Below are 27,304 nucleotides of genomic sequence, written 5' to 3' on the forward strand. Positions count from 1 at the left end.
CATGATGCTGCCACCACCATGCTTGACCGTAGGGATGGTGCCAGGTTTCCTCCAGATGTGATGCTTGGCATTCAGGCCAATGAGTTCAATCTTGGTTTCATCAGACCATAGAAACTTGTTTCTCATGGTCAGAGAGTCTTTAGGTGCCTTTTGGCAAACTCCAAGGCCTGATTGGTGGAGTACTGCAGAGATGGTTGTCCTTCTCAAAGTTGTCCCATCTCCACAGAGGAACTCTGGAACTCTGTCAGAGTGACCATCGGGTTCGTGACCAAGCCCCTTCTCATTTTGGACGGGAGGAGTCTTGGTGTTTCCAAACTTCTTCCATTTAAGAATGATGGAGGCCACTGTGTTCTTGGGGACCTTCAATGCTGCAGAAATGTTTTGGTACCCTTTCCCAGATCTGTGTCTCGGAGCTCTACGGACAATTCCTTCGACCTCATGGCTTGGTTTTGCTCTGACATGCACTGTCAACTGTGGGACCTTATATAGACAGGTGTGTGCCTTTCCAAATCATATCCAATCAATTGAATTTACCACAGGTGGACTCCAATCAAGTTGTTGAAACATCTCAAGGATGATCAGTGGAAACAGGATGCACCTGAGCTCAATTTCGAGTCTCATAGCAAAGGATCTGAGTACTGATGTATATAAGGTATTTCTGATTTTATGTGATTTTTTAATCCATTTTAGAATAAGGCTGTAACGTAACAAAACGTGGAAAAAGTCAAGGGGTCTGAATACTTTCCGAAGGCACTGTGTATAGCTCCTCCTTGCTACTTCCAATCTATATAGCTCCTCCTTGCTACTTCCAATATATATACAAAAGTATGTGGACACCTCTTCAATTAGTGGATTCGGCTATTTCAGTCACACCCGTTGCTGACAGGTGTATAAAATCGAGCACACAGCCATGCAATCTCCATAGACAAACATTGGCAGTAGAATGGCCTTACTGAAGAGCTCAGTGACTTTCAACTTGCCGTCATAGGATGCCACCTTTCCAACAAGTCAGTTTGTCAAATTTTTGCCCTGCTAGAGCTGCCCTAGTCAACTGTAAGTGCTGTTATTTTGAAGTGGAAACATCTAGGAGCAACAACGGCTCAGCCCCGAAGTGGTAGGCCACACAAGCTCACAGAACGGGACCGCCGAGTGCTGAAGCGCAAAGCGCGTAAAAATTGTCTGTCCTTGGTTGCAACGCTCACTACCGAGTTCCAAACTGCCTCTGGAAGCAATGTCAGCACAATAACTGTTATTTCGGGAGCTTCATGAAATGGGAGTCCATGGTTGAGCAGCCGCACACAAGCCTAAGATCACCATGCACAATGCCGAGCGTCAGCTGGAGTGGTGTAAAGCTTGCCGCCATTGGACTCTGGAGCAGTGGAAACGTGTTCTCTGGAGTGATGAATCACGCTTCACCGTCTGGCAGTCCGACGGACAAATCTGGGTTTAGCGGATGCCATGAGAACGCTACCTGCCCCAATGCATGGTGCCAACTGTAATGTTTGGTGGAGGATAAATAATGGTCTGGGGCTAGGCTCATTAGTTCCAGTGAAGGGAAATCTTAATGCTACAGTATACAATGACATTCTAGATGATTCTGTGCTTCCAAATTTGTGGCAACAGTTTGGGGAAGGCCCTTTCCTGTTTCAGCATGACAATGCCCCCGTGCACAAAGCGAGGTCCATACAGAAATGGTTTGTCGAGATTTGGAAGAACTTGACTGGCCTGCACAGAACCCTGACCTCAACCCCATCGAACACTTTTGGGATGAATTGGAACCCCGACTGCGAGCCTGGCCTAATCACCCAATATCTGTGCCCGACCTCACTAATGCTATTGTGGCTGAATGGAAGCACGTCCCCGTAGCAATGTTCTAATGTTCCAGAAGAGTGGAGGCTGTTATTGCAGCAAAGGGGGACCAACTCCTAATAATGCCCATGATTTTGGAAAGAGATGTTCTATGAGCAGGTGTCCACATACTTTTGGTATTGTAGTGTATATACAGTATATATGTCATAGGCTACAGTAGGCTACTAAATAAAATGTCCAGTGGCACACTGACTCACCTAATGATGAAGATGAAGCCATAGGCTTCTCACGGTAATGGCCAATGCGCTCGTCGTGGTAATGGCTTATCTCACGATGAGCTACTTTGAAAAACAGTGCTGCAGTTCGCAAAAAATGGGTAGTTTAGATTAGTTTTTTTCTATTTGTTTTTCAGACATATTATTATTCTCTTTTCAGCAGTAGGCATTTGTTTTTCCTGCGATTTTATTTTGAAATCTGCAAAATGCAAACCGACAGCTGCAACCAACCATAGAAATATAACCCATAGATGGCAGTTCCCATTCAAGTCAGGACTGGCATCCATTGCTAGTGTACCAATGAGTTTAACAGTCAAATTGCCAGGGTAAGAAGTTACAAAACCCTTCTATGGATTATATTTCTATGGCAACAACACATAATAAAATTATCCCCAGTCCTTAACGATTACAACATTACCCATAACATGATGCAGACACCACTATGATTGAAAATATGGAGATTGGTACTCAGTATTGTGTTGTATTGGATTTGCCCCAAACATAAAACTTTTGTATTCAGGCCAGAAAGGTCATCGCTTTGCCAAATTTGTATATTTTTCTCGCATGCTGCCCAAACTGCAGCCTTCCCGACTGTAGGCATACCGGTAACTGCCAAGATAAAGGAAACATGTGAGTAAACAAGGGATACAAAGTACATGTTATGGTGTGGGTTGCATTTTTCTGACATGGTTTAGGTCCACATGTAGAATCTATGCCAAGGCGCATTCAAGCTGTTCTGGCATCTCGTGGTGGCCCAACTATCAATCAATCAATAAAATGTCAGCAGATGTCCTATACAGAAACCCAGCCTAAAACCCCAAACAGCAAGCAATGCAGATGTAGAAGCATGCTGGCTAGGTAAAACTCTCTAGAAAGGCAAGAACCAGAGGAACCAGGCTCTGAGGGGTGGCCAGTCCTCTTCTGGCTGTGCCGGGTGGAGATAATACATGGCCTTAAGGCCAGATTGTTCTTCAAGATGTTCATAAATGACCAGCAGGGACATTCAGAGGTCGAGACAGCAGGTGCGGTAGAGAGACAGAGACAGAGACAGAGTCAGAGTCAGAGTCAAAAACAGCAGGTCCGGGACAAGGAAGCACTTCCGGTGAACAGGTCAGGGTTCCATAGCCCCAGGCATAACAGTTGAAACTGGAGTAGCAGCATGACCAGGTGGGGACAGCTAGGAGTCATCAGGCCAGGTAGTCACTTTTAAGACACTTTGTTGGTGTTTCCTTTATTTTGGCAGATACCTGTATGTGCTTGTGATAACTTAATCCACAGTAATCTTTTATAAACTCTAGATCCTCTGTCGCTAAATTATGCTCTCTGGTGTATTTTGAACATTGAGAGCGGGCTCCTGTGGTTGGATAAAAAATTAGAATGTTTAAATATATATATATATATATTTGCCCTCTTGGGCCCCCTACGGGCTTGGGCCCAGCCCCTGACTCTCACAATTGATCAGTCATATTTATTTATTATGCAGTAAAAAAATGTATTAATCAGTTACCCAATCAAGGCTGTCTACACTCATTGAATGTGGTTGGCGGTTGCAGTAAAAACATACCAAATATATACTACATATATAATATATACTGTATATATAATAAAAAAATATGTTATAAAAAAAAAATGCTTCCTCTCGGGCCCCCCATGGGCCTGGGCCCAGGGGCTTCAGTAATACTGCAAAAAAATTGGCAAAGCGATGACCTTTCTGGCCTGAATACAAAAGTTTTATGTTTGGGGCAAATCCAATACAACACAATACTGAGTACCAATCTCCATATTTTCAATCATAGTGGTGGCTGCATCATGTTATGGGTAATGTTGTAATCGTTAAGGACTGGGCATTATTTTATTTTGTTTAGGATAAAGAATTTACGGAATGGAGCTAAGCACAGGCAAAATTGTGGAGGAAATCCTGGTTCAGTCTCCTTTCCACCAGACACTTGGGAGATTAATTCACCTTTTAGCAGGATAATCACCTAAAACGCAAGGCCAAATCTACACTGGAGTTGCTTACCAAGAACACAGTGAATGTTCCTGAGTGGCTGAGTTACAGTTTTGACTTAAATCTGCTTGGAAAATCTATGACAAGACCTGAAAATGGTTGTCTAGCAATGATCAACAACCAATTTGACAGAGCTTGAAGAATTCTGAAAAGAATAATGGGCAAAATGTTGCACAATCCAGGTGTGGAAAGCTATTAGAGACTTACCCAGAAAGACTCACATCTGTAATCGCTGCCAAAGGTGATTCTAACATGTATTGACTCAGGGGGTTGAATATTTATGTAATCAAGATATATTAGTGTTTATTTTTTATTATTATTATATATATATTTTTTTTTTACAAGTGTTACAATTTTTCTTCCACTTTGACATTAGTGTGTTTTGTGTAGATCTTTAACAAAAAATTGCAATTAAATCCATTTGAATCCCACTTTGTAACATAACAAAATGTTAAAAAAGTCAAGGGGTTTGAATACTTTCTGAAGGCACTGTATGTACGTATAACTAGGAATAAAGTGTCAGATGGTAAACAGTAGCAGCAGCGTATGTGATGAGTCAAAAAAGTTAGTGCAAAAAGGGTTAATACAGATAGTCGGGGTAGCTATTTGGTTACCTATTTAACTAACTATTTAGCAGTCTCATGGCTTGGGGGTAGAAGCTGTTCAGGTTGGTTTCAGACTTGATGCATCGGTACCGCTTGCCGTGCGGTAGCAGAGAGAACAGTCTATGACTTGGGTGGCTGGATTCAGACAATTTTTTGGTCCATCTACACCTACAAATGTTGTTTACGAAGCGTGTGACAAATACAATTTGAGTTGAGTTTGCTTTGCATTTCACTTTTCAGACATTACATTTTGTCTGTATTGACTTATTGTGTGGAGACATTTTGGGCTAATTGAACTTCCTATGAACTTTATCTCAGTATGACTTGGGGTTGCTGAATAAACTCTGTTTCTCAAATCAAAATGGGATAAACAAAGGTAAGCCAGCAATTTGCATATATCCACTCTGAGTGTTTTTATTCCGTTGGCTGTCATCCTCAGCCTGTTTTGTGAATATTTGTTATTTTCAAAAGCTGTCAGGGGGCTGATGCTGTGAGGAGAGTTCACTCTGTGAGCCTGCTGGTTCATGGCTGGGTGACATCAGGACTAGCCTGTTGCAGCTAGCTCAGTTAAGATAATTGCTCCAGCACAGGGTGTCACAGCAGAGTTTTTTTGTTCTGAACTTGTTTGTTCAATTTTCAATGATGTCCAACCTCTTCTCTTCACTGTCACAACTGAAAATTGCAATCGGTAGTTTGGAAATGGCTACTCTATCACCTTGTACCCCAAAGACTAATAGGTGTTGTTATTCATCTATGTTCGAAGACCAGGTTCTAATTAGATCATGTTATTATGTTATTGAGTGAAAAATCTGGTAATCAAATAAAGTACATCTGTCCATTTTCACTAGTTGTGGAAGGCAGATTCCCATGGCTGCACTGACTGTACTTAGATCCACTGCTCCCTTCAAGATTTATACCATAATCCTCTCATTGGAATTATCGCAAGTGCTGGCTTAAGATTTGTTTCACAAATGTCGCATGCATTAAGAGAGAGATCACTTAAAAGGATATGAAGCTCAGCTAAAAGCAAAAATACAATCATTAAGCTAGAGCAGGGATGGGCAACTTTGATAGGGATGGGGGCCACAAAATACTAATCATGGGGGCGGCAGTGGCTCGCGGGTCTGCGTCCCCACATTCATACCTACACGTAGCCAGAGCCGGCCCTAGCCTTTTGGGGACCCTAAGCAACATTTTGTTTCCCCCAACTTGCGAGCAAAACATTCTAGTAGCCCCCCTCTTGAAAGAGGAGAGAGAAAATTGAAGTTTTAGCGTTAATTTCCTGCAATTCTATACTGAACAAAAATATAAACGCAACATGTAAAATGATGGTTTCATGAGCTGAAATAAAACATCCCAGAAATGTTCCATACACACAAAAGTCTTATTTCTCTCAGATTCTATGCATACATATGTTTACATCCCTGTAAGTGAGTGTTTTTCCTTTGCCAAGATAATCCATCCACCTGACAGGTGTGGAATATCAAGAAGCTGATTAAACATCATGATCATTACACAGGTGCACCTTGTGCTGGGGACAATAAAAGGCACTCTAAAATGTGCAGTTTTGTCACACAACACAATGCCACAGATGTCTCAAGTTTTGAGGGAGCGTGCAATTGGCATGCTGACTGCAGGAATGTCCACCAGAGCTGTTGCCAGGGAATTTAATGTTCATTTCTCTACCATAAGCTGCCTCCAATGTAATTTGAGAGAATTTGGCATTAAGTCCAACTGGCCTCACAACCGCAGACCACATGTAACCACGCCAGTCCAGAACCTCCACATCCGGCTTCTTCACCTGCGGGATCGTCTGAGGGTGGAGGGTGGGTGTGCTGAGGAGTATTTCTGTCTGTAATAAAGCCCTTTTGTGGGGAAAAACTCATTCTGATTCGCTGGGCCTGGCTCCCCAGTGGGTGGGCCTATGCAATTTTATAACTCATTTAATTAAATTCTACTCATTTTTCCATAGGGTGGAGAGAACAATGTGCCCTATTATATCTTTACTAATGCTACAGAAATGTGCTTGAAAGCAGTATACAGATCCATCGAATGTAGTGATCACAATATAGTAACCATATCTAGGAAAATCTAAGTTCCAAATGCTGGACCTAATATAGTGTATATGAGGTCACTAAGCTGTTGATGTAAAGAATATTTGTTAGTCTGTGGTGTGTAATGAGGAGCAAACAGATGTTGCACTTGTCACATTTATGAAATTGCTTATCCCAGTTACTAATAAGCATGCGCCCATTAAGAAAATGACTGTAAAAACTGTTAAATCCCCGTGGATTGATGAGGAATTGAAAAATGGTATGGTTGAGCGGGATGAGGCAAAAGGAATGGCAAATAGGTATGGCTGCAATTGAGAAATCATGTGACTAAACTGAATAAAAGAAGAAGAAAGTACAAAGATAAATGACATAAAGAATGATAGTAAAAAGCTTTGGAGCACCTTCAATGAGATTTGGGGAAAAAAGGAAAACTCAGCTCCATCATTAATTGAATCAGATGGCTCATTCATCACAAAACTGACTGATATTGCCAACTACTTTAATGATTTTTTCATTGTCAAGATTAGCAAACTTAGGCTTGACATTCCAGCAACAAACGCTGACACTACATATTCAAGTATATCTGACCAAATGATGAAAGACAAGAATTGTAATTTTGAATTCCGTAAAGTGAGTGTGGAAGAGGTGGAAAAAAGTATTGTTGTCTATCAACAATGACAAGCCACCCGGGTCTGACAACTTGGATGGAAAATTACTGAGGATAATAGCGGACGTTATCGCCACTCCTATTTACCATATCTTCAATTTAAGCCTACTAGAAAGTGTGTGCCCTCAGGCCTGGATGGAAGCAAAAGTCATTCCGCTACCTAAGAATAGTAAAGCCCCCTTTACTGGATCAAATAGCCGACCAATCAACCTGCTACCAACCCTTAGTAATGTTTTGGAAAAAATGGTGTTTGACCAGATACAATGATATTTTACAGTACAAAATTGACAACGACTTTCAGCACGCTGGTAGGGAAGGACATTCAACAAGCACAGCACTTACACAAATTACTGATTGGCTGAGAGAAATTGATGATTAAAAGATTGTGGGGGCTGTTTTGTTAGACTTCAGTGCTATGGCTTTACATCCCCTGCTATATTGTGGATAAAGAGTTACCTGTCTAACAGAACACAGAGGGTGTTCTTTAACAAAATCCAGGTAGAATCAGGAATTCCCCAGGGCAGCTGTCTAGGCCCCTTACTTTTTTCAATCTTTACTAATGACATGCCACTGACTTTGAGTAAAGCCAGTGTGTCTATGTATGCAGATGACTCAACACTATACACGTCAGCTACTACAGTGACTGAAATGACTGCAACACTTAACAAATATCTGCAGTTAGTTTCAGAATGGGTGGCAATGTCACGGTTCAGACAGACGACAAGAGGACCACAATTGCGTCACACCAGAAAGTTTATTTAAACTTAAGGGGAAAGGGATGTAGGGAGTGAGTGAAGGCTCCAGGGGTTATCCCGTCCGATGTGCTGGGTCTGTGCCTCCCCCCAGTGGCAGCGATGCGTCCGATGACGCCGGTGGTTGGTGGTCCAGAAGTCCTGGGGGAGGAAACACAGACACAACGGGCGGATGAAAACAGGCAGAAGTACAGTTCAAGGGAAATCCAAATACGTCGTAGCAAGGCAGAAGGCTGGTCAGAGTTACCGGGGTCGAAGAGTAGTCAGGAGTCGTAATGGCAGAAAGCAGGTCTGGTTTTCCTGGGGCAGAAGAGTATCCAAGAATCAGGCAGGTCTGGGGTCACAAAACAGGGGTGAGCCAGAAGCGCGAGCACACAGGTTCCGGGTGTGAGCTTTGCAGACGATCTGACAAAGGAGAGCTGACAGACGGGACTTTAAATACTGGGAGAGGTTAGTGGGTAATGCAGCGCAGCTGGCAGAGTAATTAGAGCCGAGCAGAGCAGGGACAGGTGGAGCTCGTTAGGCTGAGTAGAGAGAGAGAGATGAGCAGAGTGGAAGATAGTGGAAACACATTAAGGTGGTAACCCGGTGGAGTGAGAGGGCTCATGACAGGCAAGGAATAAGTTAGTCCTAAATATTTCAAAACTAAAAGCATTGTATTTGGGACAAATCATTCACTAAACCCTAAACCTGAACTAAATCCTGTCCTAAATAATGTGGAAATTGAGCAAGTTGAGGTGACTAAACTGCTTGGAGTAACCCTGGATTGTAAACTGTCATGGTCAAAACATATTGATACAACAGTAGCTAAGATGGGGAGAAGTCTGTCTATAATAAAGTTCTGCTCTGCCTTCTTAACAGCACTATCAACAAGGCAGGTCCTACAGGCTCTAGTTTTGTCGCACCTGGACTACTGTTCAGTCGTGTGGTCAGGTGCCACAAAGAGGGACTTAGGAAAATTGCAATTGGCTCAGAACAGGGCAGCACGGCTGTACACAGAGAGTAAACATTAAAAATATGCATGTCAATCTCTCCATGTTCAAAGTGGAGGAGAGATAGACTTCATCACTACTTGTATTTGTGAGAGGTATTGACATGTTGTGAGAGGTATTGACATTTTAAACGACTAGCACACAGCTCAGACACCCATGCATACCCCACAAGACATGCCACCAGAGGTCTCTTCACAGTCCCCAAGTCCAGAATAGATGATGGGAGGCGCACAGTACTACATAGAGCCATGACTCTATTCCACATCAGGTAACTGATGCAAGCAGTAGAATCAGATTTAGAAAACAGATAAAAAATACACCTTATGGAACAGCGGGGACTGTGATGCAACACAAACAGGCACAGACACATGATAACATACACACTATACACACACGTACACATGGATTTTGTGTTGTAGATATGTGGTAGTGGAGTAGGGACCTGAGGGCACACACTTACTGTGTTGTGAAATCTGTTATGAATGTATTGTAATGTGTTTAAAATTGTATAACTGCCTTAATTTTGCCGGACCCCAGGAAGAGTAGCTGCTGCCTTGGAAGCAGCTAATGGGGATCCATAATAAACAGAAATAAAATTGGGGCCCCCCTGGTCATAAATTCGACCGTGGCGGTCGGCTTGGTCCTTCTGCCGACAAATGGCCCTCTGGAGATGGACATGCGCGGCGTCCCAGACCTGTCCGGCCCTGCGGAACCACTCGTCGACAGTGTGCGCATCAGTCTGGCTGGGTGTCCAAGGAGCCAGGGCCGGCTGGTACTCCAGGACGCAGTGGAAGGGAGTGAGCCCCGTGGAGGAGTGAACGAGGGAGTTCTGGGAATATTCTGCCCAGGGAAGAAACCTTGCCCACTCACCCTGCCGGTCCTGACAGTGGCAACGAAGAAACCGCCCCCAGCTCCTGGTTCATGCCCATTTGACTGAGTCCTATACCTGGAAGTGAGGCTGGCCGTGGCCCCGATCTTCTCCAGGAAAGCCTTCCACACTCTGGAGGTGAATTGGGGACCAAGGTCCGAGACAATGTCCTCCGGAAGTCTATAATGTCGGAAGACCTGTTGGAACAGGACCTCAGCAACCTGGAGAGCAGAAGGAAGACCAGTTAGTGGCAAAAAACGGCATGATTTGGAGAACCGATCTACGACCACCAGGACTGTGGTGAAGCCGTCAGAACGTGGGAGGTTGGTGACAAAGTCTATGGACAGGTGTGATCAAGGTTGCTGAGGCACTGGGAGAGGAACTAGTTTGCCTGCCGGGGCATTCCGAGGTGTCTTCATTTGGGCTCATACGGAACAGGAGTTGATATAGCGGGAGACATCAGGAGCCAAGGTGGGCCACCAGTATTTTTGTGAGAGAGAATGTAGGGTGCGCGTAATGCCGGAGTGACCTGCATTAAGGGTGGTGGTGTGCATCCAGGTCAGCAGGTGGTCACGGACCCTGGTGGGTACATACACGCGTTGGCAGGCGCTGGGTCCTCCTGAGTCGCCAGGAGGATGTCTTCGTCCACATCCCAAACGACAGGTGCCACGATGAGAGACGGAGGCAAGATAGGACCCCCCAGAGGCTTCCTTTCTCCAGTATGGTGCATCCTGGAGAGGGCGTCGGCTTTCACATTCTGGGACCCAGTTCATCCGTTTCGCTGCCCATAAGTGCTCCAAATTCCGGTGGTCAGTGAGAATCCGGAATGGATGGACTGCGCTCTCCAGCCAGTGTCTCCATTCCTCCAGAGTGAGGACCACCGCCAACAGCTCCATGTCTCCAACGCCATAGTTCCTCTCTGCGGGGGTAAGCTTTTTCGAGAAAAAGGCACAGTGATACATTTTCTCTGGCTTACCTTGCAGCTAGGAGAGGACCCCACCCACGCACTCCTCAGATGCGTCCACCTCCAGGATGAAAGGACGTGCTGGATCTGGGTGTTTTAGGAGGGGCGCTGTGGTGAACCTCTCCTTCAGCCTCTTGAAGGCACTGTCAGCCTCAGGGTTCCAGGCCAGCTTCTGAGGCCCACCCTTAAGGAGAGAGGTGAGCGGGGCGGCTATGGAGCTGAATGACCTGATGAAATGCCAGTAGACATTTGCAAAGCCCAGGAAGCTCTGTAGACCCTTGATGGTGGTGGGGACTGGCCATGACCTGACGGCGTCCGTCTTCGCTCTTTCCATGAACACCCCCTAAGGACTGCTCCTGTATCCCAGGAAGGATATTTTGCTTGTTTGTGGAGTTCGCATTTCTCCCCTTCACCAACAGGCTGTGTTCCTGGAGGCGGAGTAGGACCGCTCGGACGTCCCTGATGTGCTCCTCGAACGTAGCTGAATAGATCAGGATATCGTTGATGTACACCACCACCTGTGTACTCAGCATTTCTCGGAACACGTCATTGACGAAGGACTGGAACACAGAAGGTGCGTTGGCGAGGCCGTAGGGCATGACGCAGTATTCATAGTGGCCTGAGGTAGTGCTGAAGGCTGTCTTCCACTCGTCTCCTTCCCGGATTCGGATCAGGTTGTAGGCACTCCTCAGGTCCAACTTGGTAAAGTACCGGGCCCCTCACAGCTGCTCGATGGCCGACGGAACCAAAGGAAAGGGTTAGCGGTACTTGGTGGTGACTCCGTTCAGCCCCCGGTAGTCAATGCACGGCCTCAGTCCTCCGTATTTTTTGGCCACAAAGAAGAAGCTGGCGGAGGCAAGAGAGGTAGAGCGTCTGATTAACCCCTGTTTCAGGGTCTCCGCTACATACTTCTCCATGGCCTCAGTCTCCGCTATGGAAAGGGAGTAAATGTGACTCTTCGGGGGGTGTTGTCCCTCCAGCAGGTCAATGGCACCTGTGAGGAGGGAGACACTTAGCCTTGGAGGCAGAGAAGACATCGGAGAGATCTGCATACTCACGTGGAATGTTGGGCTGGAGGGCGGACTCTGGACTCTCCACTGACGTAGAACAACAAATCACCGGCAGGCAGGTCCTCCAGCATGAGAGGGACCAGGCTGTGATCCTCTTGGTGATCCAATTGATGGTGGGGTTGTGTAGTCTGAGCCAGGGCAATCCCAAGACGATCCGGTGAAGGGGTGACGTGACGATGTGGAAGGACAGCTCCTCGTGGTGCTCCGGTAGTGTGGGAATGGTGATGGTGATGGGGAGAGTGACGTGCATAATGGTGCCTGATCCAAGTGGTTTATTGTCCAGTGAGGTGACGTGTAACGGAGAAGGCAGTGGCACGGTGGGCAACCCCCATTCAGAGACCAGCTCCCTATTGATAAGGTTCCCCGCTGATCCGGAATCTATCATTGCCGTGGAAAGTGAAGAGAAGGAAGAACCATTCACCATTAGGGGAACTAAAAACAATGGTTTGGTGACAGGTGATGACGGATAACTCACGGAGCGGCGACGGGAGTCATACCGCCTAGATAGGGAGCCGCCAGGAGATCTGTGGTCCGTGGTGGTGTAGGGGACGCTGCCCACCTCCATGGGTGAGGACTCGGAGGCAGGGTGGCTTCCATAGCTCTGATTGGGTGAGCATTGAGGCTCTTGGTGGTGTTGGGAACGCCATCGGTCTCTCAACATGTCGTCAAGACGAATGGACGTGGCGATGAGGGTGTCAAGGTCCATCGAGTCGTCCCGACATGCGAGTTCCGTCGTGATGTCCTCCCATAAGCCTCTTCTGAAGGCCGTGCACAGAGCACGCTCATTCTAGCCGGATGACGCCGCCACCGTGCAAAATCTCAGGGCGTACTCGAACGCGGCCTTCTCTCCCTGTTGTAGCCGGAGGAGAAGCTCACCCCTGTCCTTTCCCTCCGTGGGATGATCGAACACCACCCTGAACTGATCGAGGAAGGTGGAGTAGGGAAGCGTCGCGGCCTCACCTCCTTCCCAGACTGCCGTGGCCCAATCCAGCACCTTTCCCTTCAGTAGCAAAATCACCATCGCTATCCTGGCTTGGTCCAATGGAGATGCCCCACGCTGACGCGCCAGATACAGTGAAACCTTTAGCAGGAAGCCTCTACATTTCGTTGTTTTCCCGTCAAATCACTCCGGCAGGGCGAGAGGTCCCTCAGACGTTGGTGATAGCACGGAAGGAGGTGGGCTGGGGGCACTCGCCGCTCCCTGAGGTGGAACCGGAGCGATGGTCAGTTTATGCAGCGTTTGGAGCACTTCCTGCATGGAGGCGTTCAGCTGGGAAATCTGCTGCTGGTGCTGGTTGAGGTGCTGGGAAACTCCAGGAGGATTACCTGCTGCATCCATCTTCGTGAGGTGTGTGATTCTGTGACGAGTACTGAGGATACAAAGAGGTAGGACGCAGACGCAGGAATCAACAATGTGAAGGTTTACTTAACATTGAGCAAGAGAACAACAAAGAGCGAGTACAGAACATGACACTAACAATCACACAACACAACACTGAACAGTCCAAGGCTATATAGGGGTGGTGATGAGATGATGAGGTGCAGGTGCGCTGGCGGTGATTAGGGTGCGTTGGGTGTCCATTCTGGTGTTGCTGAGGTGGTGCTGGAGAATCAGAGCGCTGGAGGGGAGCAACGGGAGGAGACTTGACAACAACTAATATCTAACAATTTCACAACATATACCCAATACACACAAATCTAAGTAAAGCAGTGGAATTAAGAATATATAAATAAATATATGGACGAGCAATGTCAGAGCGGCATAGACTAAGATACAGTAGAATAGGATTTAATATAGTATATACATATGAGATGAGTAATACAATATATGTCATCTTTATTAAAGTGACTAGTGTTCCATTAATTCACCAGTAATTTCTAATCTACAGTTGAAGTCGGAAGTTTACATACACTTAGGTTGGAGCCATTAAAACTCGTTTTTCAACCACTCCACACATTTCTTGTTCACAAACTATTGTTTTGGCAAGTCGGTTAGGACATCTACTTTGTGCATGACACAAGTAATTTTTCCAACAATTGTTTAGACAGATGATTTCACTTATAATTCACTGTATCACAATTCCAGTGTGTCAGAAGTTTACATACACTAAGTTGACTGTGCCTTTAAACAGCTTGGAAAATTCCAGAAAATGATGTCATGACTTTAGAAGCTTCTGATAGGCTAATTGACATCATTTGAGTCAATTGGAGGTGTACCTGTGGATGTATTTCAAGGCCTACCTTCAAACTCAGTGCCTCTTTGCTTGACATCATGGGAAAATCAAAAGAAATCAGCGAAGACCTCAGAAAAAATTGTAGGCCTCCACAAGTCTGGTTCATCCTTGGGAGCAATTTCCAAATGCCTGAAGGTACCACGTTCATCTGTACAAACAATAGTACGCAAGTATAAACACCATGGGACCACGCAGCCGTCATACCACTCAGGATGGAGACGTGTTCTGTCTCTTAGAGATGAACTTACTTTGGTGTGAGTAGTGCAAATCAATCCCAGAACAACAGCAAAGGACCTTGTGAAGATGCTGGAGGAAACAGGTACAAAAGTATCTTTATCCACAGTAAAATGAGTCCTATATCAACATAACCTGATAGGCTGCTCAGCAAGGAAGAAGACACTGCTCCAAAACCGCAATAAAAAAGCCAGACTACGGTTTGCAACTGCACATGGGGACAAAGATCGTACTTTTTGGAGAAATGTCCTTTGGTCTGATGAAACGAAAATATAACTGTTTGGCCATAATGACCATCATTATGTTTGGAGGAAAAAGTGGGGCGCTTGCAATCCGAAGAACACCATCCCAACCGTGAAGCACAGGGGTGGCAGCATCATGTTGTGGGGGTGCTTTGCTGCAGGAGGAACTGGTGCACTTCACAAAATAGATGGCATCATGAGGAAGGAAAATGATGTGGATATATTGAAGCAACATCTCAAGACATCAGTCATGAAGTTAAAGCTTGGTCGCAAATGGGTCTTCCAAATGGACAATGACCCCAAGCATACTTCCAAAGTTGTGGCAAAATGGCTTAAGGACAACAAAGTCAAGGTATTGGAGTGGCCATCACAAAGTCCTGACCTCAATCCTATAGAACATTTGTGGGCAGAACTGAAAAAGCGTGTGCGAGCAAGGCGGCCTACAAACCTGACAGTTACACCAGCTCTGTCAGGAGGAATGGGCCAAAATTCACCCAACTTATTGTGGGAAGCTTGTGGAAGGCTACCCAAAACGTTTGACCCAAGTTAAACAATTTAAAGGCAATGCTACCAAATACTAATTGAGTGTATGTAAACTTCTGACCCACTGGGAATGTGATGAAATAAATAAAAGCTTAAATAAATAATTCTCTCTACTATTATTCTGACATTTCACATTCTTAAAATAAAGTGGTGATCCTAACTGACTTAAGACAGGGAATTTTTACTAGGATTAAATGTCAGAATTGTGAAAAACTGAGTTTAAATGTATTTGGCTAAGGTGTATGTAAACTTCCGACTTCAACTGTATATAGGCAGCAACCTCTAATGTGCTAGTGAAGGCTATTTAACAGTCTGATGGCCTTGAGATAGAAGCATTCTTTCAGCCTCTCGGTCCCAGCTTTGATGCACCTGTACTGACCTCGCCTTCTGGATGATAGCGGGGTGAACAGGTAGTGGCTTGGGTGGTTGATGTCTTTGATTATCTTTTTGGCCTTCCTGTGACGTCGGGTGCTGTAGGTGTCCTGGAGGGTGGGTAGTTTGCCCCCGGTAATGCGTTGGACAGACCGCACCACCCTCTGGAGAGCCCTGCGGTTGCGGGCGGTGCAGTTGCCGTACCAGGCGGTGATACAGCCAGACAGAACGCTCTCAGTTGTGCATCTGTAAAAGTTTTAGGTGCCAAGCAACATTTCTTCAGCCTCCTCCTTCACCACACAGTCTGTGTGGGTGGACCATTTCAGTTTGTCAGTGATGTGTACTTCGAGGAATCTGAAGCTTTCCACCTTCTCCACTGCGGTCCTGTCAATGTGGATAGGGGCGTGCTCCCTCTGCTGTTGCCTGAAGTCGACGATCATCTCCTTTGTTTTGTTGACGTTGAGTGAGAGGTTATTTTCCTGGCACCACACTCCCAGAGCCCTCACCTCCTCCCTGTAGGCTGTTTTGTCATTGTTGGTAATCAAGCCTAATACTGTTGTGTTGTCTGCAAACTGAGTTGGAGGCGTGCGTGGCCATGCAGTCATGGGTGAACAGGGAGTACAGGAGGGGGCTGAGCATGCACCCTTGTGGGGCCCCAGTGTTGAGGATCAGTGAAGTGGAGGTGTTGTTTCCTACCTTCACTTAGGCATGCTTATGTGTCCAGAATAGAACAAAACCATGTGAGCCAGTTTGATGTATCCTAAGTGCAGATAAGGGTGATGGACTGTCTTTTTCTTTATAAAAGCTGGGTACATTCCAACAAATAACCACATTTATTTGTGTGGGCCAAAGAGGCCAACCATCAATTTGTATTGATGGATAAAAGCAGAGGCCCATTGAGCACCAGTCTCCACAGCAGGTCCTGTAAGTGCTCTGATCAGCATGACGTCCTCAGTACTGTATTCACCTCTCTGACAGCCTGATGTGGAGGCAGAGATTGAAAACTGCCATGCATGTAAGACATTGCCTGCTAGCCCTCACACAAAGGTATACACGTGAAACTCAGGTTTACATTGTGTGTCAACCTATTAAGGCTGAACCATATGTTCTGCCCACACAACTGGTCCTTTTTTCCCTCTTTGTGTGCAAGACTGACTGAGACTGATCAGTGCAAGACTGATTTCAGTCCCAGTTTATGATCACATCCCATGTCACCATAAAGTGCCCGCAGCGGATGTACCAAACAGCTTCCTGACGGAACCTGCAAGTGTCCTGGGCAGAATGATGGAGCATTGGGGATCAATCTGTGAAAACTTGATGGAAATGAGTGTTGTAAACATCCTCTCCTCCCCCCTCTCTCCCTCTCCCTCCCCTCTCTCTCTCTTTCTGACAGGTCATATTTGAGGCGGAGGTCTCGGACGGGAAGACAGGCTTCATTGCGATTGATGACATCCAGGTTTTGAGCTATCCATGTGGTAAGTCATTACACAGGCAGTAATTACCAGACACTCCTGCATTGCTGCTGATGGGTTTTTCGTTGCTCCGCAAATGAAGATAAGAAGGTGACCTTCTAGTAGAGGGGAGGATGAGGTGAGCACGGTTTGCTGCTGGAAGATAATTAAGTGGCTGACCTGCATTTGAAAACATCAGTGTCAGCGTAGGAGGGAATAAATAAATATACTAATAAATGAATCTGCCGTGTAATAAAGGATAATTGTACTCTCTCAGCATGGCTTTATGGGTTGTAATAGCTGGCTTCCACCCACTTCAGCACAATGAGGTACTTGAACGTTAACCTTCAAAAATCCCTGGCTTCCTGATGACCTGACCATTAAATATAGTAGTGGGTTTCTTGATTTTCATCCAGAGACCATTTTCAGCTAAAGACCATTTTACAAAGACACAGTTAAAGCATGTTTCCGACAGTTTCTACAGATGCCAAGAATCTGAGACGCCATTAGAAATAATAGACTTTTCATTATTGAATAATAAGTGTAATTAAGAAAAGGAAGTGTGTGTTTGTCCACAGTTGTTTGTTTTGTATTCACACTCTTACACGTCGATGGGGTCCAACCTGAACATTGAGATATTTTGATTTTACAATTCCCTCAGTTCTATAGTCTATCCAGGATGATAAAAGGATTAACATGAAATAATGTAAAGATATCCCAATTAGGAGCACCAGCAACCACAGGGCTAGTGATTTCACCTTCACTGAGGAGAGCTCCTTACTAGGACTGTAATCCTTTTGAACAGTGTAATAAACCTTTATAACACTAACCACCATGATTAGTTGTGACAGTTAATTCTAAAGGGAGGGTAAAATGGCTGGTTTAGGTACCCTACACCCTTTGAGGACTAGACTGGTGCAATCCAGTGTGTCCAGTCATGCATCCTGTCCTGCTACCTCCTCCTAGGCCGCTTCCCAAATGACACCCTATTCCCTACATAGTGCCCTTTAGTGCACTATGTAGCGAATAGGGTGTCATTTGGGATGTAGCCCTAGCCTCCACAGTAGCAGCTTTCATTTAAATTGACAGCTGCATCCAGAGAAATGATCTGAGCAGTGAGCAGTACTGAGCACTAGCCACCCCTCATTTGGCAGCAGGGTAAATGGATTGATTCAGGGGACTGATATGTCCCAGGCTAATTTGGAGCTAATCTGCTAATGGCGTCACTCCAGAGGGTCATTTCTGTTGGATTTAACAATAATAATTAAATAATAATTACCCATTCCTCTCCATCATTCAACCATTTACTACTTTGGAGAAACTAATTTTAGTTTTTAAGGAGTGTTGTGTTTAGTGAGCACTATAGGAAAGCAATCATAGTCCTAGTAAGTGCATGGTTGCTCTTCAGTAACAAATGCTCTTGATTGGGACCAACAGGGGATAATCAGCAAATGCCAATTTCTTTTGCACTTTCTATGACACAACTTGGTTCAAAGTGTCTGGCATGGCCGTATTTGCCACCATGGCCTCTTCCTGATCCCTGTCTCAAGAGAAGCTTGCAGCTCTTCAGCAGCAGTGACACTAGGATGGGTCTCTAACTAAGCTCTGTGTGAAATGAGTGTGTGCTGAACCACCCAGCTTTCTATCAACCCATTGCACTGATGATAATGAACTGGCTAAGCACTCACCCAAGCTGACAAACCCTTGGACACAGTGATTTACAGTCTCTATTTTAGCAAAGGTCCCTAGAGTAAAGCTAGTTAAATCACTATGGTTGGGGCTTTTTCTAAGGTCCCATCACTAGCCCATTGGATTTTCTCCTTCTCTTCCTCTCTTCACAACTGCCTCGAGATCTCACACTCTGTAGTGCTCTCGCAGTCTAAGATTCTGTCTCTTTGGATGTATGGTATGTATATAAAATATGCCTAATCAGTATTTCCGCTAGAGTATACAAGGTAATTTGGAGGATTACCCTCCGGCTGTGATTTGAATTCGCTGCTTGATTATAGAATACAATTAAATTCAGAATCACTCAAAAACACTAATAATAAATAAAAAAATACAGGGACTGAGTTTTCCTTCTCAAAGTCAAATTGAAGAAAGATAATTGATGTTAAATGCAGCAATTTTAAACTTGCACATGTCCTTGTAGTTACAGAGAGAAACACTTGGTGTCTCTATACATTGATAAAGACCTAGTCAATTTATTCAAAGTATGAATAGCCAAGCCATCATTTGGCTCGTTAGATAATCTGTAACGAGGATCCCAGGACGTTAACAACAGTGTGATGCCAGACAACCGTTTTGGTCCTGTTGTGTTCAGACAGAGTTTAGCTCTGTTTCATAAACGTTCCTCCTAGTTACGTGTGCTCAATTACCGCTGGCACCGCTCCAGACTACCACGCAGCATCTGGGCTGCCAACCTGCCAAATCACCATGAATCATTTAGCTGTCCAGATCAAAACTCTGCTTGTTAATATTCTTTCTTCCAAAAAAGACTCCATCCTTCTCCTCATGTTAGTGCAGTGTTGTTGTTGGGTCTTTTTTTTCCAAACCACATCTAGGTTTCCTTTCCTTTTTCTTCTTGTCCCACTGCCCCTTAGAACACCAGTGTCTTTTGATATGAGGTGCTAGTGTGTATTGTAATAATCCAGGCCGTTCACAGCAGTGGTGTATGTTTATTGAAAGTGTTTACCAGTAACCACTTCACCCACTCAGCTCTGGATGTGTTGCTGTGACAGATGAGGTAGTTATTAGGACTGGCCGTCTGACATGGCGAGGAGAGTGGGGTGCTGAGAAACCGCAGGGCTGCATTGATCATGTCGTGTACGCTGCATTTATGACTGCTGTAATTGTTTTCTTCCACGTAGATAAATCGCCTCACTTCCTGCGCCTGGGAGACGTGGAAGTCAACGCCGGGCAGAACGCCACTTTCCAGTGCATCGCCACCGGCCGGGATACCGTGAACAACAGGCTGTGGCTGCAGGTAGGGACTGGGATTGGGAGCGGGGCTAGCCATTGAACAACCTCAGGACAAATTTTTAAGGATGGGGGTCAGACTGTTGTTCATGGATCACACCAACAGACAAAAAGTAACCTTAAAATGATACCACAGTACAGTCCATCACTCAGTATATCACTGAGCATTGAGTGCTCAAAACTCAAACACCTCTCTACCCCCTCTCAAATACAATATCTGGCTCAAGGCAATGCCCCGTCTCTTTGGGGAAATTTATATTATGAAAGAATGAAGAACAATAGAACATCTATTTTGTCAGCTAGGGCTGTTCAGGTGAGGGCATGGTCTAAGCCCTCCCTAATGCCTAGGGTGAACTGATAAGGCCCACAGAAAGAGAGGGATGGAGGTGAGAAGGAGGTAGGGAGGGAATAAGAGAACTCCTCTCATGGATAGAAAAGTGAGAGAGGCGATGTGACCTTTTCGGTGCCGGCAGTCGTGGAGGTGAATATGTAAAAGAGGCAGTGCTGGTGACACCAAACTTGTCTGATAATGATCCCCGTGATAAGCTCTAAGAGGAAGTGGCGCCTTAACAGACCCATTCATTGGCTCCCTCCGAGATACACTTTTATGTGCTACCAGCCAGACGCATCCTTGATGCCGTTGAAAGATTACACAAACGTTCTGTTTGTTTTTAATAAATGACTCCAGATTTGATAGGTATGCCGTCATCTTCCTGATAATGTAACGACCTTCCAATAAAACACATGTTTTCCTTGTTGTTTTTATCTTGCAGAGGAGAAATGGGGAGGACATTCCCGTGGCGTCGACTAAGAACATCAACCACAGGCGGTTCGCTGCCTCGTTCAGACTCAAGGAAGTGACCAGTCTGGACCAAGACCTTTACCGATGTGTCACCCAATCAGAGAGAGGATCTGGTGTGTCCAACTTCGCCGGACTCATTGTCAGAGGTATGTGTGTCCTCATCAGATGATATCCTGTTATGTAAAGACATCCATGCACATCTGATTACTACCTCATAAATGTATGATCTGCCATATTCATATGACTGATTGTAAAGTATTTGATTACAAGAAATAGTCTACATCAGTTTTGCCAATTGTAGTTTTCAACTCAGTTGCAAAACTCCAAAAATATTCCTTCATAAACATTATGCAGAAATCAAAAATAAATATGTGAGGGAACACACAACTAGCATATGTTTATTCAGATAGGGGAATTTGAATATTATTTGGATATTCAAATGAGAATCACCAAAGGGAGAATAAATACACAAGTTCTCGTGTCATGATGTCTGAAGTCTGCTTGTGGAAATGCTTCTCAGATGGGGTCAGTGGAGAGCAGAGAGGCATGGCTCCCGGCCATGCTTCAACAGACGTCTTTCTCTCCCTCTGAGCTGCTTTGCATATCTCCGCCCACATATAGTGTTAATGCAGACAATCTTAGCTTCTTCCCAGTTCCTACCTCCGCCCCCAACCAAGAGAAAGGGAGGGCCAGTTTTTTTGCATCGGTAAAGCAAATCTTATTGTTAGCTTAGGCCAGAGGGCCCCAGAACCCTGGTGTTAGAAGGTAGTTCAACATTAACTGCACTGACAGGTCCGATATCTCACTAGCGCTTGAAAGCAGACATCCTGCTACACCGATCCGAAAGATGGTAATTTTAAAGGAAATTTTGGGGCCATTGATACAGGCGGCTCGTAATGAGAGCTGGCATGGAGTTGCCCATTGTCGCTTATGACCTAAGGGTAGCAGTTTATTAGTGGCTCCTCTGCCAAAGCCGAAGTGACAGAGGATGCTGCCGGCTATTTTGGTCCGCTTTGTAACAAATGAAAATTTCAGTGGCAAATTCCTTTCACCAAAGGACTATTGATCTATGTGTCCCCCAGCGGTGAGAGAAACAACACACAGCGGCGCACAATTGACTTTGTCATGAGGTATGCGTGGCTCCCAGAGCTTTTTGAGTAATGATGTTGCCCCCTTCCTAGTAGAAACTAAACTTTATTGACAAGGTTGCTCATTGAAACAGAGCCTAAAACAAACATGCCTGGTGAGCTCTGCTTTAACAAATGAAATGAAAGCAGCTCGTTCACGGCTTTGATTGTTAAAGTTATTTCTTACGGCTTATTGAAAAGATTGCTGAGGTGACCTTAGGTGCAATTCTCAACATGGTATTTCAATTTAATCTCTTATCCAAGGCTCTATGATAAGGAAACCATGTGAAATATGTGCTTCATCTAAGGGGTTCGAGTATGTTGTCTTCTTGTGCATGTGTGTATGTGCATTTGATTGCATACACAATTGTGTGTGTGTGTGTTTGTGTGTGTACACTTTAATGACTGTTGTGTAGATAGTGTGCTGTCATCTTCCCCGGTGTGTATGTGTGGGGGCCAGAGTGGTTCCCTGCCGTAACCAAACAGGCTGATTGGTGGCAGACACGACTGTCAGCTGAGGAGCAGGCTGGGAGATATTTTCTGCTTAAAAGTAGATTCAAACTTGATAACTGCCAGCTCTTCCCACACTGAAGAAAGGCTCCTGCTTGACAACCCCAGGCTCAGAGAGATTGTTAAACTCTGATGAAGCCTCATAATGATGCCAAAGGAAGAACTTGGAATGCACAGAAAAGAGAAACACTTCAACAAAGGAACATATTTTTCTAAGGATATGAATATGAAACTGGATTGATTCCAAGCCACAAACTAAGATATTGTTTTTGTAGTGTGCTAATTTTACATGAAATGAACTCCTAGCGGCCTGTGGACTGTGTTTGCTGCTTAACCACAGGGTTTGAGAGGCAGAATGATTGTCACCTTGTAGATGATAGCCTAAAACAGTGTCTGCGTGCTGGAAGTAAAGTGGGGGAGACGGAGGAAGGGATCACTCCTCCGCGTTCTGTAACGCCATCAGTCAGCTGGAGATTGCTGCGTGCGCTTTGTTGTTCCAAGGCCTGCCCCATCGCTGTCATCTCTCGACTCATATCTTGTCATTAGCTTTTTAAAAAGCCAGAGCGGACCCGAACGTTTCCTCCCACACAAAATGAAGTTGCTGCATCACATTCGTTCCTCCTCCTCCCCCTTTTTTTATCAAGATACTGCCTTGGAGACTGTCGACTGCATCGGCAATAAATGAAAATCAGTTACTGTTAGAATGGCTCCGGTGCCAGGGCTGCTTGGAGCTGGGTTAGAGCAGTCACAGCAGAGTTGAGCTGCAGGTTGGCCAGTCAGTAAGTTGTGCGACTGCAAGGCGAATGTTTATTAGCGTGGCCTGCTGAAGGATGTGAGAGATGGATGAGACAAGGTTCAAGGAGAAGTAATGCGAAGGCTCAGTGATATCATTCCACACTGTCACCCCACACATGATGGATGGGCTGCTTGAGGAGAAGCAATAATACCAGCTGATGAAAGATTCCTCTGCAGTGCTCTCTCTCTCTCTCTCTCTCTCTCTCTCTCTCTCTCTCTCTCTCTCTCTCTCTCTCTCTCTCTCTCTCTCTCTCTCTCTCTCTCTCTCTCACTCACTCACTCACTCACTCACTCACTCACCCACACACCCACACACACACACACACACACCATCTACCTGCTCAGCCCAACTGCACTATCTTCACGCCACCGTTATGAAGCCCGAAAAGGGGAGAGTCAGCCTGCCTGCCTGCCTGCCATGCTAAGAACCTTCCGCGTGCTACTGTGCATTTTATTGGAAGCATATATATAGTTTTTCATTTGAAAGAAACCATTTTGTGTGTCAGTTACTCCAGACCTCCTCTATTGTGTTTACGGCATTTCCTCCAAACATCTTAATGAAATGAGAACGGTCCTCGCCTACAGGTACAAGTACAAATTAAATTGGCAATTGCCTCTGCATTTAAATGGCCCTTTTCCTCTTTCTATTTTTTCTGTTGGTTTGTTTTCTTGGAAAACTACTTCTACCTAATAAACATCAGCGGCTTCAATAATTAATTGTTTTTGATCAAATATATTGTGAAGATGGTTCTGCTTTGTTTTAGTTGTTGTCTACTAGTTATCCAGTATTTCGACCCAATGAATTTACCCAGAAAAAGAGTTTCAGGAATTCAAACAAAGAAAATACACAGACCCAAAAAAGTATATGTTTTATTGTCACATACACCGGATAGGCGCAGTGAAACATGTCGTTTTACAGGGTCAGCCATAGTAGTACGGTGCCTCTGGAGCAAATTATGGTTAGGTGCTTTGCTCAAGGGCACATCGACAGATTTTTCACCTTGTTGGCTCTGGGATTAGAACAAGCGACCTTTCTGTTACTGGCCCAACGCTCAAACACTAGGCCACCTATAGCCCAAGTCCTGAGGTGACCTTGAAGGGAAAAGTAGAAATACATTTAACATGCATTTTCAAATATGCTTTCTGGCGCTAGTGCAGTAGGCCCACCGTAGTTGTGTCCGTCTTGAATGATGTTATGTTATTGATTTATTTGATTTTCCAGCGTAGCCTAATTCTGAAATAATTTTTGCAGCATGTGTCTCATGAACCACTGAGACTGAGAGAGATGAATTGGTTTAGAAAACCAGGAAGCTAACACATTTAAAAACTATAGGGAACCCTCTACAGGGGAGTGTCCCTGGGTTCAGGTATTGTGTGTTCCGCAAAGAGAGTACTGCTGGGACGCTATGATCACCACCACCATACACTACTTACCAGCTTATTATAGTGTTACATCCACTAATTTTTGTATTAATAATACAAAAAAGCAAAACAATTACTTTATAATTTATGGTCTTCTGTTGGGGCTTAATTCAAGCAAATACAAATTTGTCTCATGAACACAATGTTTCTATGTACAGTGGAGAGAACAAGTATTTGATACACTGCCGATTTTGCAGGTTTTCCTACTTACAAAGCATGTAGAGGTCTGTAATGTTTATCATAGGTACACTTCAACTGTGAGAGACGGAATCTAAAACAAAAATCCAGAAAATCACATTGTATGATTTTTAAGTAATTAATTTGCATTTTATTGCATGACATAAGTATTTGATACATCAGAAAAGCAGAACTTTAATATTTGGTACAGAAACCTTTGTTTGCAATTACAGAGATCATACGTTTCCTGTAGGTCTTGACCAGGTTTGCACACACTGCTGCAGGGATTTTGGCCCACTCCTCCATACAGACCTTCTCCAGATCCTTCAGGTTTCGGGGCTGTCGCTGGGCAATACGGACTTTCAGCTCCCTCCAAAGATTTTCTATTGGGTTCAGGTCTGGAGACTGGCTAGGCCACTCCAGGACGTTGTGATGCTTCTTACGGAGCCACTCCTTAGTTGCCCTGGCTGTGTGTTTCGGATCGTTGTCATGCTGGAAGACCCAGCCACGACCCATCTTCAATGCTTTTGCTGAGGGAAGGAGGTTGTTGGCCAAGATCTCACGATAAATGGCCCCATCCATCCTCCCCTCAATACGGTGCAGTCGTCCTGTCCCCTTTGCAGAAAAGCTTCCCCAAAGAATGATGTTTCCACCTCCATTCTTCACGGTTGGGATGGTGTTCTTGGGGTTGTACTCATCCTTCTTCTTCCTCCAAACGCGGCGAGTGGAGTTTAGACCAAAAAGCTCTATTTTTGTCTCATCAGACCACATGACCTTCTCCCATTCCTCCTCTGGATCATCCAGATGGTCATTGGCAAACTTCAGACGGGCCTGGACATGCGCTGGCTTGAGCAGGGGGACCTTGCGTGCGCTGCAGGATTTAATTCCATGACGGCATAGTGTGTTACTAATGGTTTTCTTTGAGACTGTGGTCCCAGCTCTCTTCAGGTCATTGACCAGGTCCTGCCGTGTAGTTCTGGGCTGATCCCTCACCTTCCTCATGATCATTGATGCCCCACGAGGTGAGATCTTGCATGGAGCCCCAGACCGAGGGTGATTGACCGTCATCTTGAACTTAATAATTGCACCAACAGTTGTTGCCTTCTCACCAAGCTGCTTGCCTATTGTCCTGTAGCCCATCCCAGCCTTGTGCAGGTCTACAATTTTATCCCTGATGTCCTTACACAGCTCTCTGGTCTTGGCCATTGTGGAGAGGTTGGAGTCTGTTTGATTGAGTGTGTGGACAGGTGTCTTTTATACAGGTAACGAGTTCAAACAGGTGTAGTTAATACAGGTAATGAGTGGAGAACAGGAGGGCTTCTTAAAGAAAAACTAACAGGTCTATGAGAGCCGGAATTCTTACTGGTTGGTAGGTGACCAAATACTTATGTCATGCAATAAAATGCAAATTAATTACTTAAAAATCATATAATGTGATTTTCTGGATTTTTGTTTTAGATTCCGTCTCTCACAGTTGAAGTGTACCTATGATAAAAATTACAGACCTCTACATGCTTTGTAAGTAGGAAAACCTGCAAAATCGGCAGTGTATCAAATACTTGCTCTCCCCACTGTATGTCCTGCAGGGCTAAAAACTAAACAGTGCCTTTTTGCAGCTATTTGTTAGGTTCAACAGACAAAAGCACGGGTCACGTCAGATTGGGGCCCTACGAGCCAAAATTAATCCAAATTTCAGGCTGAACCAAAGCACTGGATTCCAACTCAGATTAGCAGTGAATGTGCCATTATAAATGCACCACCCGCAGTATTGAATAAACAAATGATTAAGTGGAGGGTAAACATGTGGACCTTAATAAAAGGTACTGCATGCAGAAGTCTGAATACCAGACTTTGTGATGGTAACGTGTCTTCATAAAGATGATATGGGTGGGATGGGCTAGCACCAGTACAGTGACTATCAGATTGGACTTACATTTACATTTACATTTTAGTCATTTAGCAGACGCTCTTATCCAGAGCGACTTACAGGAGCAATTAGGGTTAAGTGCCTTGCTCAAGGGCACATTTACGTCATTTAGCAGACGCTCTTATCCAGAGCGACTCACCAATTGGTGCGTTCACCCTATAGCCAGTGGGATAACCACTTTACAATTTTGGGGGGGAGTAGAAGGATTACTTTATCCTATCCCAGGTATTCCTTAAAGAGGTGGGGTTTCAAATGTCTCCGGAAGGTGGTGAGTGACTCCGCTGTCCTGGCGTCGTGAGGGAGCTTGTTCCACCATTGGGGTGCCAGAGCAGCGAACAGTTTTGACTGGGCTGAGCGGGAACTATGCTTCCGCAGAGGAAGGGGAGCCAGCAGGCCAGAGGTGGATGAACGCAATGCCCTCGTTT

At 45.1% G+C, this 27,304-nt stretch overlaps 1 protein-coding gene across 18 annotated transcripts in view; it reads left to right on the forward strand.

The window, feature by feature from the left end:
- Positions 1 to 27,304, forward strand: part of LOC121552070 (receptor-type tyrosine-protein phosphatase kappa) — a 188,570-nt gene that overhangs the window by 69,856 nt on the left and 91,410 nt on the right. For all 18 annotated transcript variants that reach the window (XM_041864742.2, XM_041864741.2, XM_041864747.2 and 15 more), the window contains 3 exons: positions 17,083 to 17,164; positions 20,011 to 20,126; positions 20,893 to 21,067. In XM_041864742.2, coding sequence (XP_041720676.1) covers positions 17,083 to 17,164; positions 20,011 to 20,126; positions 20,893 to 21,067 — 373 coding nt within the window. The remainder of the gene's footprint in view (positions 1 to 17,082; positions 17,165 to 20,010; positions 20,127 to 20,892; positions 21,068 to 27,304) is intronic.

The sequence above is a fragment of the Coregonus clupeaformis genome, chromosome 36 (genome assembly GCF_020615455.1).
Source record: "Coregonus clupeaformis isolate EN_2021a chromosome 36, ASM2061545v1, whole genome shotgun sequence".
Classification (NCBI taxonomy): Eukaryota; Metazoa; Chordata; class Actinopteri; order Salmoniformes; family Salmonidae; genus Coregonus; species Coregonus clupeaformis.